The sequence below is a fragment of the Dromiciops gliroides genome, chromosome 2, assembly GCF_019393635.1.
Source record: "Dromiciops gliroides isolate mDroGli1 chromosome 2, mDroGli1.pri, whole genome shotgun sequence".
NCBI lineage: Eukaryota > Metazoa > Chordata > Mammalia > Microbiotheria > Microbiotheriidae > Dromiciops > Dromiciops gliroides.
The window spans coordinates 153,288,061-153,307,196 of record NC_057862.1 but is presented as its reverse complement, the minus strand read 5'-3'; the positions used below and the strand labels follow the sequence as shown (position 1 = coordinate 153,307,196).

General features: G+C 40.8%; 1 protein-coding gene across 3 annotated transcripts in view; it reads right to left on the bottom strand.

Annotated features, from left to right (window-relative positions):
- CORO2B (coronin 2B) overlaps positions 1-19,136 on the bottom strand; it is a 232,775-nt gene that overhangs the window by 26,055 nt on the left and 187,584 nt on the right. For all 3 annotated transcript variants that reach the window (XM_043986428.1, XM_043986429.1, XM_043986430.1), the window contains one exon: positions 18,979-19,095. In XM_043986428.1, coding sequence (XP_043842363.1) covers positions 18,979-19,095 — 117 coding nt within the window. The remainder of the gene's footprint in view (positions 1-18,978; positions 19,096-19,136) is intronic.

Genomic DNA, 19,136 nt, shown 5'->3' with positions numbered 1-19,136 from the left:
CAGGAGGGAACAAAATAAGCATTTGTTAAGTATCTAGTATGGTCCAAACACTTTTACATACATTTGATTCCACTATTATTATTCCCATTTTACTGTTGAGGCAACTGAGGCAGACAGAAATCAAGTCTCAGAGCCAGTCCCTTGGCTAACAAGCTGGATTTGAATTCAAGTCTTCTTGACTCCAGGCCAGTGCTCTATCCACTGTGCCTCCTAACTACCTGTTTTGAGGAAGAAAAGGCTCCATTATCAGTCAGTGATGAGTGAGCTGTGGTCTGACCTGCTACGCACTCCTAGAAAAGGAAGAGCAATGCTCTTGCTAGAAGCAATGGTGGCTATTTCTTGCTGATGCAATGACTGTGGAGTCAAAAGAACGTAGTTCAGATTTTTCCTCTGACATGATTCTACTTGTGTGGCCTTGGGTAAGTCACTTGTCACAAGTCACTCTGGGCTTCAGTTTCCTCATCTGTAAAAGTGAGGTAGATGATTTCAGCTCTAAATCTATGATCTTATCAATATCACCTCCCAGTCCTATTTCCCTCTCCCTTTGCAACAAAGCCTGCATTTGTTTTTGTTTTGTTTTGTTTTGTTTTCTTTCTTTCTGGTCAGGACAATGAGGGTTAAGTGACTTGCCCAGGGTTACACAGCTAGTAAGTGTCAAGTGTCTGAGGCTGGATTTGAACTCAGGTCCTCCTGAATCCAGGGCTGGTGCTTTATCCACTGCGCCATCTAGCTGCCCCTATATTTGGTTTTTCAAAAATATTCTCCTCCTCTATTAAGCCAGCCACTGGCTGAGAACCCAGTGTATGCAGAATTGTGCCCAACGTTCTCTGTTTGATGGAGGGCAACATGGGAAGGAATGGGGTATGTATAAATGAAGGGGAAGGGACAGACTGCAGTTAAGTGTTACAGAGGAAAGAGAAGACCTGCTTCCAGGGCCTACTTACTAGTCTGGCCAATGCTGTTTACTAGCTTGTTTCACAAGATTCCCAAAGAAAAGTAGTTCATTTCACGTGGGCTGTGTTTCCTCCACCTCTTAATCAACAAGCTTTTTTTTTTTTGGTGAGGCAATTGGGGTTAAGTGACTTGCCCAGGGTCACACAGCTAGTAAGTGTTAAGTGTCTGAGGCCAGATTTGAACTCAGGTCCTCCTGACTCCAGGGCCGGTGCTCTATCCACTGTGCCACCTAGCTGCCCCAATCAACAAGCTTTTATTAAGCTTACTAATTAATTACCAGGCAATGGGGATGTAAAGGTAAAAAAAAAAGTCCCTGCCCTCAAGAAGCTTACATTCCGGGAAAGAGACAATAACTAGTTGAATACAAGATACAAACCGAGAGCGTACAGAAAGTAACCTTAGAGGGAAAGCCTTGGTCAAAGGGGATCATAGGATTTGAAGCTGAAATCACCTCAGAGTTAATCTTGTTGAATCTCATTTTGCAGATGAGGGAACCGGTGTCCAGAATATCCAAGTCACTCTTCCAAGGTCACACAATTAAATACAAATAAAATGTTCTGTGTTCCTCCTCCTGCTCTTGTTTCTCTGTTCGCAGCCCCCAGCATGTTCTTGAATATGTGCTGACCAGCGGGCAAATTCACATAACTAAAACAATTGGTCTGCTGACTGGTCCACTTATGTTAAGTGACAGCTGCCTATAAATATTACAGAGCCAGGATTCTAATTTACTTCCTCCAATCCCTTTTTCCACCATATTATGGCATACCTGCCCTGACTCCCTTGTACAAGTGTTGTAAGGATCAAATGAAATTATTTATGTGAGTTTTGTAAACTGTCACATCCTGTGTTTCACAAAGGTAAGAGGTGAAGATGATAGTCTAATGGGGGGGGGTAGAGAGTTAAACACATGTGAGTAAGATTTAGGAGCAATAAGAAATTCACAGCCTCACCATACAAATCTCTTTCAACCATTCTCTTCTTCAGTGAATGTTCACTCTACACATACACTGCGTGATCCTGGAGGAGCCACTTAGTGTCTATGTAACTCAGGCATCTTTCTAAAACCCATTTACTATAAAGTCATACACAAGTTATACCTGGTTTGGTGGAAGGAGTTTCTATACCAGGAACTCCCCATGGCTGACAAAATCACAGATCCTTGATTCTGGTTGGTGTCCCAACCAGAAACTAATTTAAAACTTTCAATTTAACAGAAATATTTGCATTCACTGGATTTTTAATTTTTTTTTGCAGGGCAATGAGGGTTAAGTGACTTGCTCAGGGTCACTCAGCTAGTACGTGTCACGTGTCTGAGGTCAAATTTGAACTCATGTCTTCCTGAATCCAAAGCCAGTGCTTTATCCACTGTGCCACCACTGGATTTTTTAAAATAAAATTTTATTAATAACTTTTGGTTTCATGTCATGTAAATTTCCCTCTGTGTCCCTTCTCTTCCCCCTCCCAGATAGCTATCCCACAAAAGAAAAGAAACAATCAATATACCAAAAAAACCCTGTGGACCGTCCCCCTTCTCCTCAGCCCACCTCTGCAAAGAAGTAGGAGGACATTACCTTCTCATTTCTCTTTTTTGGGATCATATTTATTTTTTGTAATTTTGCAACACTTGTTTTCAGTATTTTGTGTTGTTTTTTTTTCTACTGTATTCAATGTTTATAGTTGGGGTTTTTTGCTTCTGTTTATTTCATTTTGCATCAGTTCACATATGTTTTTCCATGCGTCTCAGCATCCATCATGTTTGTTATTTCTTACAGCACAGTAATACTTCATTATATTTATGCACCACAATTTGTTTAGCCTTTCCCCAATCAATGGATATTTTGTTTTTATGTCTTTGCTACCACAAAAAGTGCTGCTTTGTAAAATTTTGTGTATATATGGGGCTTTTAATTCCTTGGGTCACATGCCTATCTATAGAATTTTTAAGTCTAAGGGTATAGACATGTTAGCCATTTTATTTGTATAATTCCAGATTGCATTTCAAAGTGGTTGTACTGGTTTGAAGTTCCAGCAAAAGGAATAATACATCTGTCTTTCCACGACCTTTCCAACAATGCCCCTCTGTCTTTTTGTCTTCTTTTGTCTTTACTGGCATGAGGTAAAACCTCAGAACTTTTTTGATTTGCATTTTTCTTATTAGTAGTATTAATTACTTTTCTTATAAATAATAACTATTAATATTTCTTATTATCTTTATTTTATTCTTCCTTTGAAAAATATTTGCTCATATCCTTTGATCACTTATCAATTGTGGAATGACTTGGTTTTGTACATTTCTGTTGTTTATATTTCTTGGATAACATACCCTTATCTAAGAAATTTGATAAAATGGTTCCCCTCCCTCTGCTTTAAACTGCTTCCCTTCTTATCCTAGATGCATTAATTGTATTTTTATAAAACTATTTCAGTTTCATGCAAGCAAAATAATTTTATTATTTTTAATTTTCTCTAACCTGTTAGTTTAATAATTCATCTCCTATCCATAACTATGAAATGCATATGATCTACTTTTCTTCTAATTTTTATATGATTTTTGGTATTTCAAGAATCCAATTTGAGACCCTAAATTAACCAGAAATATTAGCAGCCTTCGACTTATAAAAGTATCTTGAACAAAAATGAATGTTTCAAAATACAAATAAAAAACAGAAAAGAGGATTTACATATAACATTATAACAGAACTCCTTTTTGCCTGTCCATGACCCATTCTGAACTTCCTTCTGTTCTTTTCTGTATATGTTTGAATATTTCCTTGATGCTCTTTTCTTTTATTTCTGGGGCATGACTATATTTCTACCTCTTAATTCTTCCCTTCAAAAAAAAAAAACAAAAAAACCTTGGTTTTCTTCTTTTATTTTTCCTTCTTTTTCTTTTATTAATCTGTCCCTCACATTATTTCCAACATACATTCCCCTCCTGTTGAGAGGGAAAAAAGGAGATGAAGGCAGCAAATGCAATTCAATAAAGTAATTTTTGTGATTTTTCTTCCTTTTCAAGGTTGCCCAGGATTTTGTTTTAAAGGGGGGGAGGGGGAGGAGGAAGAACAGAATCAAATGTGAGCAAGACCAGAATCAAGAGACTCCTTCTCCCCATGCCCTTCCAAGTAAAGTGCTCAGTGAGGCTTTCAAATATGTCAGTGCTGATGGGGAATTCTGAAAAGAATAAGCCCTACTTTGAACACAGAAAGCAATGATCTTGAAAGTCTCTGCTAACTAAAGGGAAACTGTTATCAAAAGAAAAACAAGACACGACCAGCCTTCCCTGGACAATTTTTTTTTTAAAAGAAATATGAACCATCAAAATCACCCCCAACCAAAGCTACTCTAAATTCTAAAAACACAAACCAAATTATAGTAAATTAAAGGAATTTTTTAAGGGCAAGCCAGTGGATTCACTGGTGTACAAAACTGCCAATGAAACTCCCTCCCTCAATGCTGATGGGTAAACACTTCTACAACTTATGGTGTCAGAGAGTTGCCTGGGACACTCACAGGTTAGGTGACTTGTCAGGGTCACACAGTCAATGTGAATTAGAGGGTTACTTGTCTCTCAGGCCTTTTCTCTATTGCACTACTCTGCCTCTCTAATTTAAAAACTTAAAGCTTATTCAGCCTTTGGTAAAAGTCATGATGCAGTAGAACTATTTGGGTTAGTTTTGTTGGGTTTTTTAAAAATTATGTTCTATGTAAACTTGAGTATTGTTGAGTATTGTACACTGGGGGTCCTGTTCAAATCAACACGTGCCTAAGTCTTGAGCCTGTTTTCTAGAATCTGGGACATAATTTTACCATTTTAAATGCAATCTTTTAAAATAGTTCAATTACTTCCCAAGAAATTTATAGTTTATCTTGGCTTCTCTGACATTATTGGACGACATATCTGTGATTTATGTTATGCTGAGTCCTTGGTCAGTAACATAACCCTCCAAATGTAACATTTTTCCCATGGTAAAATAGGCCCTCCTTTACAAGGCAATTTCCAGGAACATGAGAGTGGGTACTTGAAGACAGATGAGCACTTTTACCAAGAGAGATCACAATTGTCGATGGGGAGGCAAAGAGAGGGTAAGTGATTTATCCATGGTCACATAGCTTTGGGAAATGTCAGAGACAGGATTTGAACTCAGGTCTTCCTGATATCAAATCTAGCAACTCTATTCCCTGCTCCAAGATGCTTCTTTCCTAAAACACATCACTGTGGAAAGAGAGGACTAAATAAATGTCTCAATAAATGCCTGGCAGGCCAGAAGAAGAAGAGATTGGTGTGGGTTGGAGTAGCTTCACGGAGAGATGGGAAGTGGGCGGAGATGGGACTGAGAGTGGGGAAGCCAGTTGGGGGAGGTGGGGAGTCTTAAAAAGATTAACAAGAGAATCGAGGCATGGGGTCCGGAAGAAGCCGTCTACTTCACAGACCAGAGAGGAGCTCAGTCTGGCCATATGGGGAAATAATAAGAGATAAGGCTGGATATGCAAGGTGGGGCCAGATTGTGTCGAGCTTTGAATAACAAACAGGCTGAAGAAGAGGCTTCTGTGAGGAGCAACTGAAAGTTTCTGAGCTAGGGAATGACATACTGTCAGAAATGATCTTAGCTCATTGTGCTTCTCTCATTATCCTCCATTCTGCAGTACCATTATTGTCAACGCATTGTATTAAATTGCATATTTGGCGGTCACTCCGCCCTTGCTGGATTGCAAACTCCAGCCTTGCTTCTCCATGTACTTCCTCAGGTGTTCTTCACTCAAGGTGGGTATTTAATAAACAGTGGTTGAATGAATAATAAAAATTGGATTTTTGCTCAGTGTTTTTGTATAGCCTCAATTGGAATGTGTGTGATAAATGCAGAGCTTGTCTCATTCCCATCCTGATTGTTCAAATGGAAAAACTACTTGTTTCTGAACAATTAGGTAATGGGGCTGGGCCTGGGATGATTTCCTCTGCTTGATTAGATCCTAAGAAGATGCTGGAAGACAAGGATTATGTCTCATTCTTTTCTATGTCCTTGCCTTGTAGATATTCCTTTCAGCACTCCTGCTGAGATCCCTTGGGTAGAGTAGATAAGATTGGTCTGGGGTAGAGTAAATAAGATTGGTTCCACTGAGAAAGACAGAAATAGGACCAAGTAGGTATCCACAGGTTGCAGTAAAGGGGGCTTCCATTACCAGTGGTGTTGCCCAAAGGTTACAGTCTCTTTGTCATTGATGCTGAATCCAAGGGGTTAAGTACAATGGGTAAGATAATTGAACTTGGTCCAGCAGGCCAAGTCAATCACTGTGGTACCAGGTTAAGGGCAAAGAGACCAAATCCTGATTCTAAAGAAGTATCTGGACAGCCTAAGTAATTGGTATAAAAGGGTTAAAGGTAGCAAATGGTTAAACACAACCTTCTTCAGGAGGCTTTTCCCAGTCCCCCTAAATGCTAGTGTTTTCCCCTCTAAGGTTACCTTTCATCTACTCCATGTCTTGCATATTAATTATGTATATAAATTAGAATGTAAGCTCTTCAGGACAGGAACTGATTTTGCTTTTTCTTTGTATTCCTCAGGCTTAGCACAGTGCCTGGTGCATTATAAGCTTAATAAATGTCTGATGGCTGATTGATAAAGTAGCAGAGCCCCCTAGACTTTACTGGAAGAGGGACATGGTAAGAGGGGCTCCCTGAAGTCCAGAGACTTCAATCAAAATCAATTTTTAAAAATTGGTTAAGTATGTACTATGTATATGCTAGGTACTATTCTTAGTGCTGAAGATAAAAAGGCAAATATAATCCTTGCTCTCAATGAGGTCACATTCTAATGGGGTGGACAACATGTAGATGATGAGACACATATGATATACAAAAAGTTGTTGTTTGCCCTTCATTCTCGAAGAGGACCATGGCATCAGGGTAATGTCATGACTTGCAGCCATTCCTCAGTTGACAAATGGTCTAAGGGTACAAACAGGCAGCTTTCAGAAGAAATCAAAGCTATCAATAGTTATATAAAATGCTCTAAGACACTAATCATTGAAAGAAGGATGAGGTACCACCTCATACCCATCAGACTGGCTAACAAGACAGAATAGGAAAATGAAAAATGCTAGAGGGGATGTGGAAAAATAGGAACGCTAATGCATGTTAGGGGAGTTGTGAACTGGTCCAACCATTCTGGAGAATAATTTGGAACTATGAGCAAAGGGCTACAAAACTGCATATCCTTTGACAGCAATGCCACTACTAGGCATATATCCCAAAGAGATCAAAGAAAAGGGAAAAGGACTTATTTGTACAAAAAACATATATAGCAGTTCTTTTTTGTGTCTGTGGGGACAAAGAATTGGAAATTGAAGGGATGCCTATCAGTTGGGGAATGGCTGAACAAGTATGTGATTGTGATAGAATACTATTGTGGTATAAGTAATGATGAAGGGGAAGGTTTCAGAAAAACCTGAGAAGACTTATATGAAATGATACAAAGTGAATTGAACAGAACCAGGAAAACACTGTATACAATAACAGTAATATTATCTCTTTTCTTTCTTTCTTTCTTTGGAGAGGCAATGAGGGTTAAGTGACTTGTCCAGGGTCACACAGCTAGTAAATGTCAAGTGTCTGAGGCTGGATTTGAACTCAGGTCCTTCTGAATCCAGGGTCAGTGCTTTATCCATTATGCCACCTAGCTGCCCCTTATTGTATTATTATCTTTAGGACATAGCTACTCTGATGAAGACAATGATCCAGCACAATTCCAAAGGATTTATGATGGAAAATGCTGTCCATGTCCAGAGAGAGAACTGATAAACTCTGAGTGCAAATTGAAGCATACTTTCCTTACTTTCTTTATTTTCCTAGCTTTTTGGACTTTTTTTTGGTTTTGTTTTTTGCAACATGGCTAATGTGTAAATATTTTGTATGACTTCACCTATATAATGGGTAGCATATCATTTCTCAATGGGTTGGGGAGGGGATGGAGGGAAGAGATTTGAAACTCAACATTTTTAGAAAGTAGAAGGAATGAAGGGAAGGAAGGAAGGAAGGAGGGAGGGAAGCAGGCAGGCTTCTAAAGAACCAGCTCCCAGGAGACAAAGGGGATCATTCTTTCTAGAGTTCTCCAAGAGCAGAATTCAAATCAAACTACACACTTTCAGCTCTTCTCCTCTCCCCTCAACACCCTCCCTCCTCCCCTAAGAAAATCATCTCCATAGTCTGCAATTTCCAGAGCCCAAATGAGCTACCTACAAGAATCTCAAAGGAGAATAGACTTGTGATTTGTGAGCAAATCACTTAATTTTCCCGAGATTATGTCTTAAACTACTTCCAGTTTTCCTGGTACTGTATATTGTATGTACATAATTGTTTGCCTGTTGTATTCCCATTAGAATGTAAGCTCCTTGAGGGCAGGAATTGTTTTTGCCTTTCTTTGTATCCTGCATTGTACCTATTACAGTGCCTGCTCCTTAGTAGGTAATTAATAAGTACTGGTTGACTTGACAGGTTGACCTGAGACTAAGTTTTCCCATTTATATAATAAATACAATAACAATACCCATAAAGGTTTTAAGGATCAAATGAGATAATGTAAAGTGTTTTTCAAACCTTAGATCAATATAGCTGAAGATAATCATATATTGAAAGGTGGGAGGCACTTGATCTAGTCTACCCCCTTCACCGTACAAATATAAATGTTATCTATTGTTATTATTATTATTATTATTAATTATCAGATAAAAGCTAGTGGTTCTCCATTCAATCCCCACCAGACATTGGAAATCATTTCCTTTGGAAAGCAAAAGACAGTGGCTCTTCTCAACAGCTTTATGTTTCTGCCTCTCCCCTTCCCTCATTCTCCGTATCACGAGACAGAAATGAACACCCAGGAAGGAATTGGCCAAACCTTCTCCCTATCGTGAAGCAAGTTTTCTCAGTTAAATCAGAGACCTCTGGTGTGTGTCTAATTCAGTCCTCATCAAAAGACAGAGTCTCAGTTGAAACAGAGATAGAGATCCCTGTGACTTCCAGCATCCAATAAAAGAGGCTGATGGAACTCAGAGAGATAGGTGGATTTAAATATCCCTGGATTTAGGAGTAGAGAATGCATTTTCAGAGGGCTCAGTCTTTTCCAGGAATCAGGCCAGGGTACCCCTCGAGGGCAATTTTCCCTATTGGTTCTTTCCTAGGTTGTGAGAAGTAGCAAGGATATGAAAACCATGGCCTGGCCTGCGGACTCTGGGGATAGAGGTGGGGCCTAGCTTAAATCCTCTCCCTGAATTTCCTGTGCACTTATGGCAATGTATAAATAGCCCTCAATAGCTTAAGCATCTGGACAGAATCAGGGTTAAGGGAAGAAGCAGGGTGAGGGGCAGAAGCAATTCCGAAGGTCAGTGGAGCTCAGCAAGCAGGAGCTCCCTCTTTTTTTATTCTGATTTAGAAGAAGCTCAGTGGGGGTATTTCTTTTCTATATTCAGATGCTTTCAGTACCCCACATTTGGTTCAAACAATTATAATAATAACAGCCAGCATTTACATAGCACTTCAGAGCTTTCAACCTGCTTCACATAACTGAAGGAGGATTTCCTGCCCCCCACCCCCTCACCCCCATCCCTACTCTGGGTCCAAACTATGCAAGGTGATGTGGAAAGACCACAGGGATAGAAGTCAAGAGAGACAGACAGATTCTAGCTCTGGGTTTGCGACTGACACACCGACCTCCACTCAATTTCCTTGGGTTATTGGCTTAATTCCCCCAGTCCCCGCCTGCCCCCCAGCTGTCATATGAGGATAATGATACCTGTTCCAGTCACCAAACAAGGTCACCACTTGGATCTGGGACTTCAGAAAAGTACCTAAACTTCATCAGTAAAATGGAAACAGACAGACCTGTCCTGCCTCCATCTGATAGGGTTGTAACTTTGTGTGACCTTGGGTAAATGATTTCCCTGAAAAATAAAGGGATGGATAAAGGTCGGAGGTTCTTAACCTGTTTTTTGTTATGTGTTATAGACCCCTTTGGCAGCTTGGTGAAGGTTATAGCAGTCCCCTCTCAGTAATGTTTTTCAATGTGTGTAATAAAATACATAGGATTCCAAAGGAAACCAATAATATTAAAATAAAGAAGTAATATTTTTCCCATCCAAAGTTCTTCAACCCCACATTAAGGACCCTGGACTAGCGGATGCCTCAGCTCCCTTCCAGCTCAATAACCTTGTGATTTAAAGAGCCAATATATGAAGCAAAGAAAGCTGGGGTTTTCCTTTGCAGATGATGAGAAAGCAGCTTAACCCCCACTCCTCTGGGCAGCAGTTCCCCTTCTAGGGCTGAGGTCCTTTTCCTGCTGAAGGAGTGGGGAGGGGAAGATGCTAAATAGCCCAGTGAGCAGTGAGTGAGTGAAGAAAGGATGTCAGAGAAAGAAACAGGGTGGTGGGATGGAGAAGGGATAGTCTTCTCTCCCTTCCAGTCCTCTCCTCTCCCCCCAGCACTCCTGGGACCTCTCTCTTCTCTTTCTCTCTTTCTCCTTGAAATGTCAAAAAAAAAAAAAAAAAAGCCCAAACCCCTCCAATCTCTGCAGACAGCCTGGGTCCCAGAGAGAGAGCAGGGAGTTAGAACAGGCCAGCTTGGAAACAAGATAGTGCTATTCCCAGCTGCATTCTCTATCTGCAGCAGAAGCTATAAAAAGAACTCCACTTCAACAATAGGTGACATCACCCAGTTGCAGAGAGAACTGGATTCTGCCAGATGCCTGGGAGAGATTTACAGCCCCCACCCCTCCCACGGGATAGTAGTGCCTGGGGAATCAGCTCCTGCACGTTCTTCTGGACTCCAGAGGGATGGAAGGTAGACTCCAGGAAGAACTTCGAACAGCCAGGGACACAGGAGGGGAAGTAGGAGAATCCCCCAAGAGGTCAAAGCTGTTGTGGAATGCACACCAGCCCTTTTTTTTGGGGGGGTGGGGGTGGGGCAATGAGGGTTAAGTGACTTGCCCAGGGTCACACAGCTAGTAAGTGTCAAGTGTCTGAGGCCAAATCTAAACTCAGGTCCTCCCGAATCCAGGGCCGGTATTTTATCCACTGTACCACCTAGCTGTCCATACCAGCTTCCTTTTAATGCCAAAGGAAAGGAGAACCAGCCCTTTTGATTTTCCCCTGATACCATCCTTCTCAGATTTCCATCCAAGCGACCAGGATTATATTCATCAAATCACAGGACCACAAAATCCCTTGAAGGGAGCTCAGAGGCTATCCAGTCTGACTCTTGCATTCTACAGATGAAGAAACTGAGGCTCAGTGACTCAATCAATATATTCGATTTAATCAAATCTCCTATGTGCAGGGCACTGGGCCGGTCTGAGGATACAAGGATGAACTCCAACACAGCCCCTGCCCTAGTAGAGGAGATAAGACAGGTAGGCATATCAATAGCTATACCACAAATTGTACTCTAAGTATAAAGGAGAGTTCCATATAACGTGCTCTGGGGACTTCAGGGAGATTACTTCCAGATTCAGGGGTGGAAAGGGGATCAGGAAAAGTCTCCACGAGGAGGTGGGGCCTAAGTCGAGCTGAAGTACAGAGAAAATGGAAGCCAGGGACCATTTTAGGCTTGGTAGTATGAGCAGGAGTATAAAGAAAGAGAGGGAAGTATGAGAAAGGGAGGGTTTGGTGATATCAAATAGGCTCATCTGGTCTCATGAGCAGTATCTAAAAATAACCAGCATTTATATAGCGCATGTGATAGACCCCTGAAATTTCTCAGGAAAACCTGGGTTCAAATGATACCATAGCCACTTACTAGAAGCCAATGGGCAAGTCCTCTGTCAAATCAGGGAATTGTATTAGTTGGCCCTTTGAGGTCATCTCAGTCTATGAATGTTCTGTGGTACCTAAAAGTTTACAATGTGCTTCACATAAATTACCTTTTTGGAACCTCATACCAACCCTGTGAGGAAGGTATGATATAAATATTATTAATGTGAAAATTTTTATCTATTTTTTCAAATTTCATGTAAAAATAATTTTTAACTTTGGGCTTTTTTTATAATTTTGAGTTTCAAATTCTCTCCCTCCCTCTCCTCTCCCCTCAGTGAGAAAGAAGGCAAGCAATTAGACATAGATTATATGTGTGCCATTATGCAAAACACATTTCCATTTTAGCCAGGTTGCAAAAGAAAACACAGACCAACAACAACAACAACAACAACCCAAGAAAAAAAAAAGTATGCTTCAATATGCATTCAGAATCCATTGATTATTTCTCTGGAGGTGGATAGCATTTTTCATCGTAAGTCCTTCATAATTGTCTTAGATCATTGTATTACTGAGAATAGCCAAGTCATTCACAGTTGAACACTGTATGTTGCTGTTACTGTGTACAAATTCTGCTCACTTCACTTTGTATCAGTTCATGTAAATCTTTCCAAGTTTTTCTGAGAACATCCTGCTCATAATTTCTGATGGCACTATAGTATTCTATCACAATCATATACCACAGCTAGTTTGGCTATTACCCAATTGGTGGGCATCCCCTCAATGTCTAATTTCTGCCACTACAAAAAGAGCTTATTGCTCCCATTTCACAGATGAAGAATCTGAAGCTCAGGGTTTTTTGTTTGTTTGTTTGTTTTTTGCTTTTTTGTTTTGTTTTGTTTTTTCTTGTTGTTGTTGTTGTTGTTTTAAGGTATTTGCCTATAGTCAAACAGCTAGTAAGTAGCCAAGGGATTTGAACCCAAAGCTTCTGAACTGCAAGTCCAATATCCTTTCCATTATTGAATAAAGATGAGGCTAGAAAGTTAGTTTGGAAGGCCAATGTGGCTTTCTTGCTCACTTCATGGACAGAATAGTAGACTGCTTGTGGAGGGGTGGGGTTACCAAGGATACTCTACTGCCTCCAAATTCCCACCTTACCCCCCACCCCAGCTCCAACTTCTCTGTTAGCCTAGCACAGTGAGAAAAGCACTGTATTTTGAGTCAGAAACTTGAGTTTGAATTCTGGTTCTGTCATTTACTCTTGGGTCGCCTTGATCAACTTAACCCTTTAGGCCTCGGTTTCTTCATGTATAAAATAAGAGTTTTGAACTAGATGACTCTAAGGTACCTTGCAGCTCTAAGACATATATGCTGATGATGGATTCATTCCTTAGGGTTAAGCTCAAAGAATGTTAGAGTTGGAAGGGACCTTAGAGTTCACCTACTACCACTCTTTTTATATGAGCTATTTGCCCCTACTTGAACCTAAGCTCTTTGGTAGCAGGGTGCTGCAGTGGATTGAGTACTAGATATGGGGTCGGGAAGACCTGGGTTTGAATCCTGCCTCAGACATATGGAGGAATTGGAATTCAATGACCTCGGGAATCCCTTCCAGCTCCAAACAGATGATCTTGTGTCCATCTCGCTTTTGTATTTGTATCCCAAGCACTTAGCATGGTCCTTGACACATGGGAAGAACGCTTTTCATTTATTCATTCTAATACATTTCCTCATTTTACACATGAGGAAACTGAGGCCCAGAATTTTAAAATGTAAATGCCAGGAAGAGTAATAAAAGAAAATCAGAAAATCTTAGCGATGGCTCTTAGGAAAGAAGGGAGAGACCGGGAATACTAAAGCTGTCCTGTCTCCAGGGAGCCAAATGCTCAAAGCTCCTTCTAGGTCAGCAGGGGCCTAGCAGCTGTGAGCAGGAGCTTAATTCCTCCCTAGGTCACAGGATGTAATCGCCTTCTCTATGGATCACTGACTGCACTGCCCCTCCACCTAATGCCCTCTCCTCTCCCGCCTGCCTCTCTTTGTTTCTTGGCTCATGCTGGATATTTCCTTTGATAAAAATGTCTCCTCTTTCCCTTCCATCTATCCACTTCCTATGCCCATCCTTCAAGGCTCAGCTTGCATCCTTCCTCCTCCATGTAGCCTTCCTTCCCTGACCTCCCTTCTCTGAAATCCTATAACCTTTTTTTTTTTTTAAATCTATATCACACAGTCTAGCATGAAAGGCAGCAGGATATGCTCCCCCACTTACTGTTTGGTACAACATCTCTGAGCTGCAGCCGGTTCATCTGTAAAATGGTATAATAGCATTTGTGTTACTTACCTCATGGGGCTCCTGGGAATTGAGTGCTTTGTAAAGACATGTAAATGTAAGCTATTATTATGCTGTATCATTTAGCAAGACTTCTTGTATATATTTTTTCCCCAATTAAATCATAAGTTACTTTTGGGTAGAGGTTGTGGCTTATACTCCTCTGATACCTAGGAAGAAATCACTGTGTATCTGTTTTGACACTATTTTCTGTTCTGTCTCAAAGGGCTGACCTCAAAAGCCCAAGCCTATAAGGCAGCTTTTCCCAAACTATGTTCCATGAAACCTTCATGTTCTATGAGAAAATTTCAATGCTAGTGATATTTTCCCCTTTAAAATATCTGGAGAGAGGAAAAAGACAGAGACAGAAAGAAAAAGAGATAGACATGAAGAGAGACAGGGAGATACAAAGACATACAGACACCAGGAGTTGATAAGTTACTGGGGGATGTGAGTCAAAGTTCATGGTATTTTCTCGAAATTCTTTAGTCAGGAGAGCGGTTGCTATTTTGCATAGAAGAGAGGGGCTGTTTGGCTAAGATTAAAACAGTTCCTTTATCACAGTGTCTCTCAATCCCTTTTCAGTATGAGGAAGAAAAGCTCCTGGTAGATTTAACTCAGCCACAGTGTATGATAAGACCTAAGAACTCAAACTGGTTTCTGACCATAAGTTAGAAGACAGCTGAACTGAGAGAGCAAGGGGAGATAAGTTAGCATTCGCTTCAGTACATTTCAGGTCAGAGAATAGTTCAGAAGAAAGGAAGCAGTTAACAAAAGAATTCTAAGATGAATTCAAAGGACAAAACTGATTTCAGCCTCTATACCTCCTGGTGTATGCAGCCTAGTTAAGGAGATGTCTAGAAAAAATTCACAGCTATTAGCTGAGTAGAATGAAGGAAGTTTCATAGACGTTGGTCTCAGTTTAGCTGAGAAACCTAAGAAGAGCTGAAGGAAGCTTGATAGCTATTGGCTGAGAATGCCAAATGGGGATAGCTACAGACTTACCTGCAGGGTAAAGGCTTACTAACCACAGCACCTCCAGTAGATAGATGTAGAACAGAATTGCATCTCACCTAAGGATTACAGAGGAGTCTGAAATGGCTCAATGAAAAAGCTATAACCTCTTTTCTTCAAGGGAGAGGCTTATTAAAGACAATATTATTTCCCCCCCCCCAACCCCAGTGGATGGTGGAGGTAGCTAAAGGAGCTGGTGAATGAATTATAATCACAAATGCTTAGTGGATATTGTTTCAGAGTATTAGGCAACCCTGGAAATAACCAAAGCTGACAAACCGTGCACTTTGCAGGGAGTCTTGGAGAGTAACACCCAGTGGGGAGAAGGGCTGGCAGAGAATATCACAATGACATCAGCGGTTTTGTGTCATTTGCCCCTCCATGTGTATGTTCTGGCCTCATGTTTATACGCATTGTTTCATATGTGGACATCCACACATTCACTATGAGTGGCTATCTCATACATAATTGCTATAAAGATTAACTCTTGGGGGCAGTTAGGTGGCATAGTGGATAAAACACTGGCCCTGGATTCAGGAGGACCTGAGTTCAAATCTGGATTCAGACACTTGACACTTACTAGCTGTGTGACCCTGGGCAAGTCACTTAACCCTCACTTCCCCACAAAAAACAAAAACAAGATTAACTTTTTGTGCATGAAGTTTTTAGGAGAGTAATTTCACGGAAAGTGACTTTTTTATCATTTTATGCACACTGACATTTAATAAATCACTTTAGATAGGTACATATAAATATACAAAGTATGGGTAACAAGCAAGGTGATTTCAGATGCCCAGAGAATTGATTGATCAAATTAGATTTTTTTAAAAGCATGTATGGAAGATAGAAGGAAGGGAGAGACAAGTGAAGATGTATATAAAAGAACAATATAAGGTCATTCTCTGTTAGAATAGTGTTGAGGCACTAAGGCTCAAAATAAGGTGAAACACATGAATGATGTTAAAGACAAAAACAAAAGGTTTTTTTTAAAAACTATACTGGGGTGGGGCAGCTAGGTAGCACAGTGGATAAAGCACGGGCTTTGGATTCAGGAGTACCTGAGTTCAAATCCTGCCTCAGACACTTGACACTTACTAGCTGTGTGACCCTGGGCAAGTTACTTAACCCTCATTGCCCTGAAAAAAACAAACACAAACTATACTTGGGGAGGCAGCTAGGTGGCGCAGTGGATAAAGCGCTGGCCTTGGATTCAGGAGGACATGAGTTCAAATCCAGCCTCAGACACTTGACACTTAACTAGCTGTGTGATCCTGGGCAAGTCACTTAACCCTCATTGCCCTCCAAAAAAACCCAAAACCTATAATGGGGGAAAGAGAAGGATAAAAAAAAGAGAAAGAGCTTCTGCTGAAGGGGGATGGTATGATTATAATGAAGACTGGAGAGAAGACAGAATTATTCATCTTTCATTTTGCTTCTATTTTCTCTACCAGAGAGAATGAAGTTTGGATTGCACAGACCAAGAATGTCCAATTCTAAATCGAAACTCAAGAAAAGTAAGGGGATAAGGTTAAATAGCCACTTTTAGTGACATGTTAGGAGAATCCTTGTCCTGGGAAAGGTTGGACTAGATAACCTCAGAGCTCCCTTCTAGGTCTCAGATTCTATGTAACTGTGACAGCCTTAGAACAGATAGGGAGAGAACACTTGGCTGTCCTTGATAAGTTCACAAGTGACCAGGCCCAGATGAGCTATATCCCTGGTTACTAAGCTGGGAGATGTGATAGCTAAGCAGCTAGTTCTGTTAGATGGGGAGAGGCTTTAAAAGACTGGAGATAAGATGGTATCTGAAAACAGACTGAAGCATTTTTTTTTTGACAGTTCCTTAATCTGAAGTTTTGTTTTTATCTGTTTTCTCTCACAACCTGGCTAATGTGGAGATGTTTTCCATGACTACTCATGTATAACTTATACTGAAATGCTTGAGTTCTTGGGGGCGGGGGGGGGGGGAGGGAGGGAGGAAGAGAAGTTGGAACACAAAGTTTTAAAAAATTGATGTAAAAATTTGTTTTTATATGTAATTTGGAAAATAAAATTCTAAACAAACAAACAAACAAACAAGACTGGAGATGAGTAAATGTCCCAATTAAAAAACAAAACAAAAAGCAAAAGAGTAGAGTCTGAAAACTGCAGACCAGTGAACCTATAGTTAGATTGCTGGTGAAATCCTAGAATATACCATTGAAAGTATTATAATGAATTACTACAGTGTAAGGGATTGTTTGGATCTGCAGAACTCCTAGCACCTCCAGGGATTAAATAACCTTCGCAGGCATAACAATCTTAATCTTATCTTGTTCTAGTCACTTCCCAGATTTGGTGGGAAACTTTAGAGGTTAAATACCTAATTTGAGTTTATTAGGGAGTGAAGTGATAGCCACTGTCTTTACCTTTAAGGAGTTCCTGGTCTTTCCTCATGTAGTTTCTTCCTGGAATAATGTATAATCCTACCTCCATTCCTACATACTGAAATCCTACACCATCCTTCAAGGCCTAATCATTCATTTATTCTTTCTTTCACTGAAATAACATTTACAGATTAGAAAACTATATATAAGTTACTGTGGGGATAACTAAACTAAATAGAACACAACCCTTGCCATCTAGAAAGTACTGGGAGATAAAGCAAAGGTACACAGGACTACAGTGCAAGAAGGTGTGTGTTAGGTGTCACATAAATGATACAACCAAATTTCCATGGCTATTCAGAGATGAGAAATTTTTACTGCATCATTTAAGGAAAATACTTTGTTAATTTTAAGTCACAAAATAAATGCAAGTTACCAAGACTATATCCTGATTGGGACTGGGCAAATTATTTGTGAACTTATCAAAGGGCTAATTTTGCCTGAGAGATTTAGAGTAAGCGTGGGAGGCCCATTTTGTCCTTAGGCATCCAAAGCTTTGAAAAGTGTCTATCCAAATGGATGTTTTAACACAGCCCAGGCCCTAGTCAGATCAAGATAGGCATTAGCACACTGGGTGCCTGCCTAGAAAAACTGTCCCAGAAACCTGGCGGGGTTTATGAGCTGCAAGGCCCAATGCAGACCTAGCTAATCTAACAAAGGGCTCCTACAATGCCATTCTAGGAAAAGTGTCTAGTCCACAAGCAAGGAAATGAAAGCCTAGATAGGTAGCATGGGGTAGTAAGTGGCAGAAGTGGAACTTCAGTTTCAGGGTTCTTTCCACTAGGTTGTCCTCAACAACATGCCAAGCACTGTTCTAGGCACTGGGAACACAAAGGCAAAACCAAAACAGTCCCTGTCCCCAAGGAGCTTCACGCATGACATCCCTCCCTCTTTCCCTTTAGATAGCACTTACCACTGATGAATTGCACATTCACATCTTCAGAAGAGACATAAATAATATTCAGTTTCATTCCCCTTCTTATCAACTAGAACAGGTGAACCCCCTAAAGTTCACACTCAGTGAATCACTTTGTACTTGTTTGTCCTAATTCACATCCTACCCTACCCCTTCCCCAACTCACCATGTCCCAGGGAGGATCATGGTAGGGGCAAGGAGGCCACCCTCAGGAGCAGAGAAGGAACTGTCCTCCTAGCTGTAAGTGCTCTTCTGTTCACTCCTTCCTTCCTCCCTTCCCTCCCTTCTTCTCTCCCTCCTTCCTTTCTCTTCCTTCCTTTTTTCTTCCTTCCCACTTACTCTCTCCCTCCATCCCTGTCTTTTTTCCTTTGTTCTTCCCATTGTTCTTTCCCCTTCCTCTCTCCCTCCCTTTCCTCGCTCTATCCCTGTTTTCCTTTCCTCTCCTCTCCTCTCCTCTCCTCTCCTCTCCTCTCCTCTCCTCTCCTCTCCTCTCCTCTCCTCTCCTCTCCTCTCCTCTCCTCTCCTCCCTTCCTTCCTTCCAGTGCCTGGAGGATCAAAGTATTTCTCTTCCATTGGAGAAGACCACCTTAGTCTTACTTCCTACTTACTGATGTGTCCTCTGAGCAGGATGCAATGATGTTGTCAATGAAAGGGTTCCATTTGATGTCCAGCACATTGCCCTGGTGACCACAAACTTTGGGATAGTTGGGCTCAATTCGGCCTGTCTAAAGAAAAGAATGGAAGAGGCAGCATTAGTTCTAAAGTC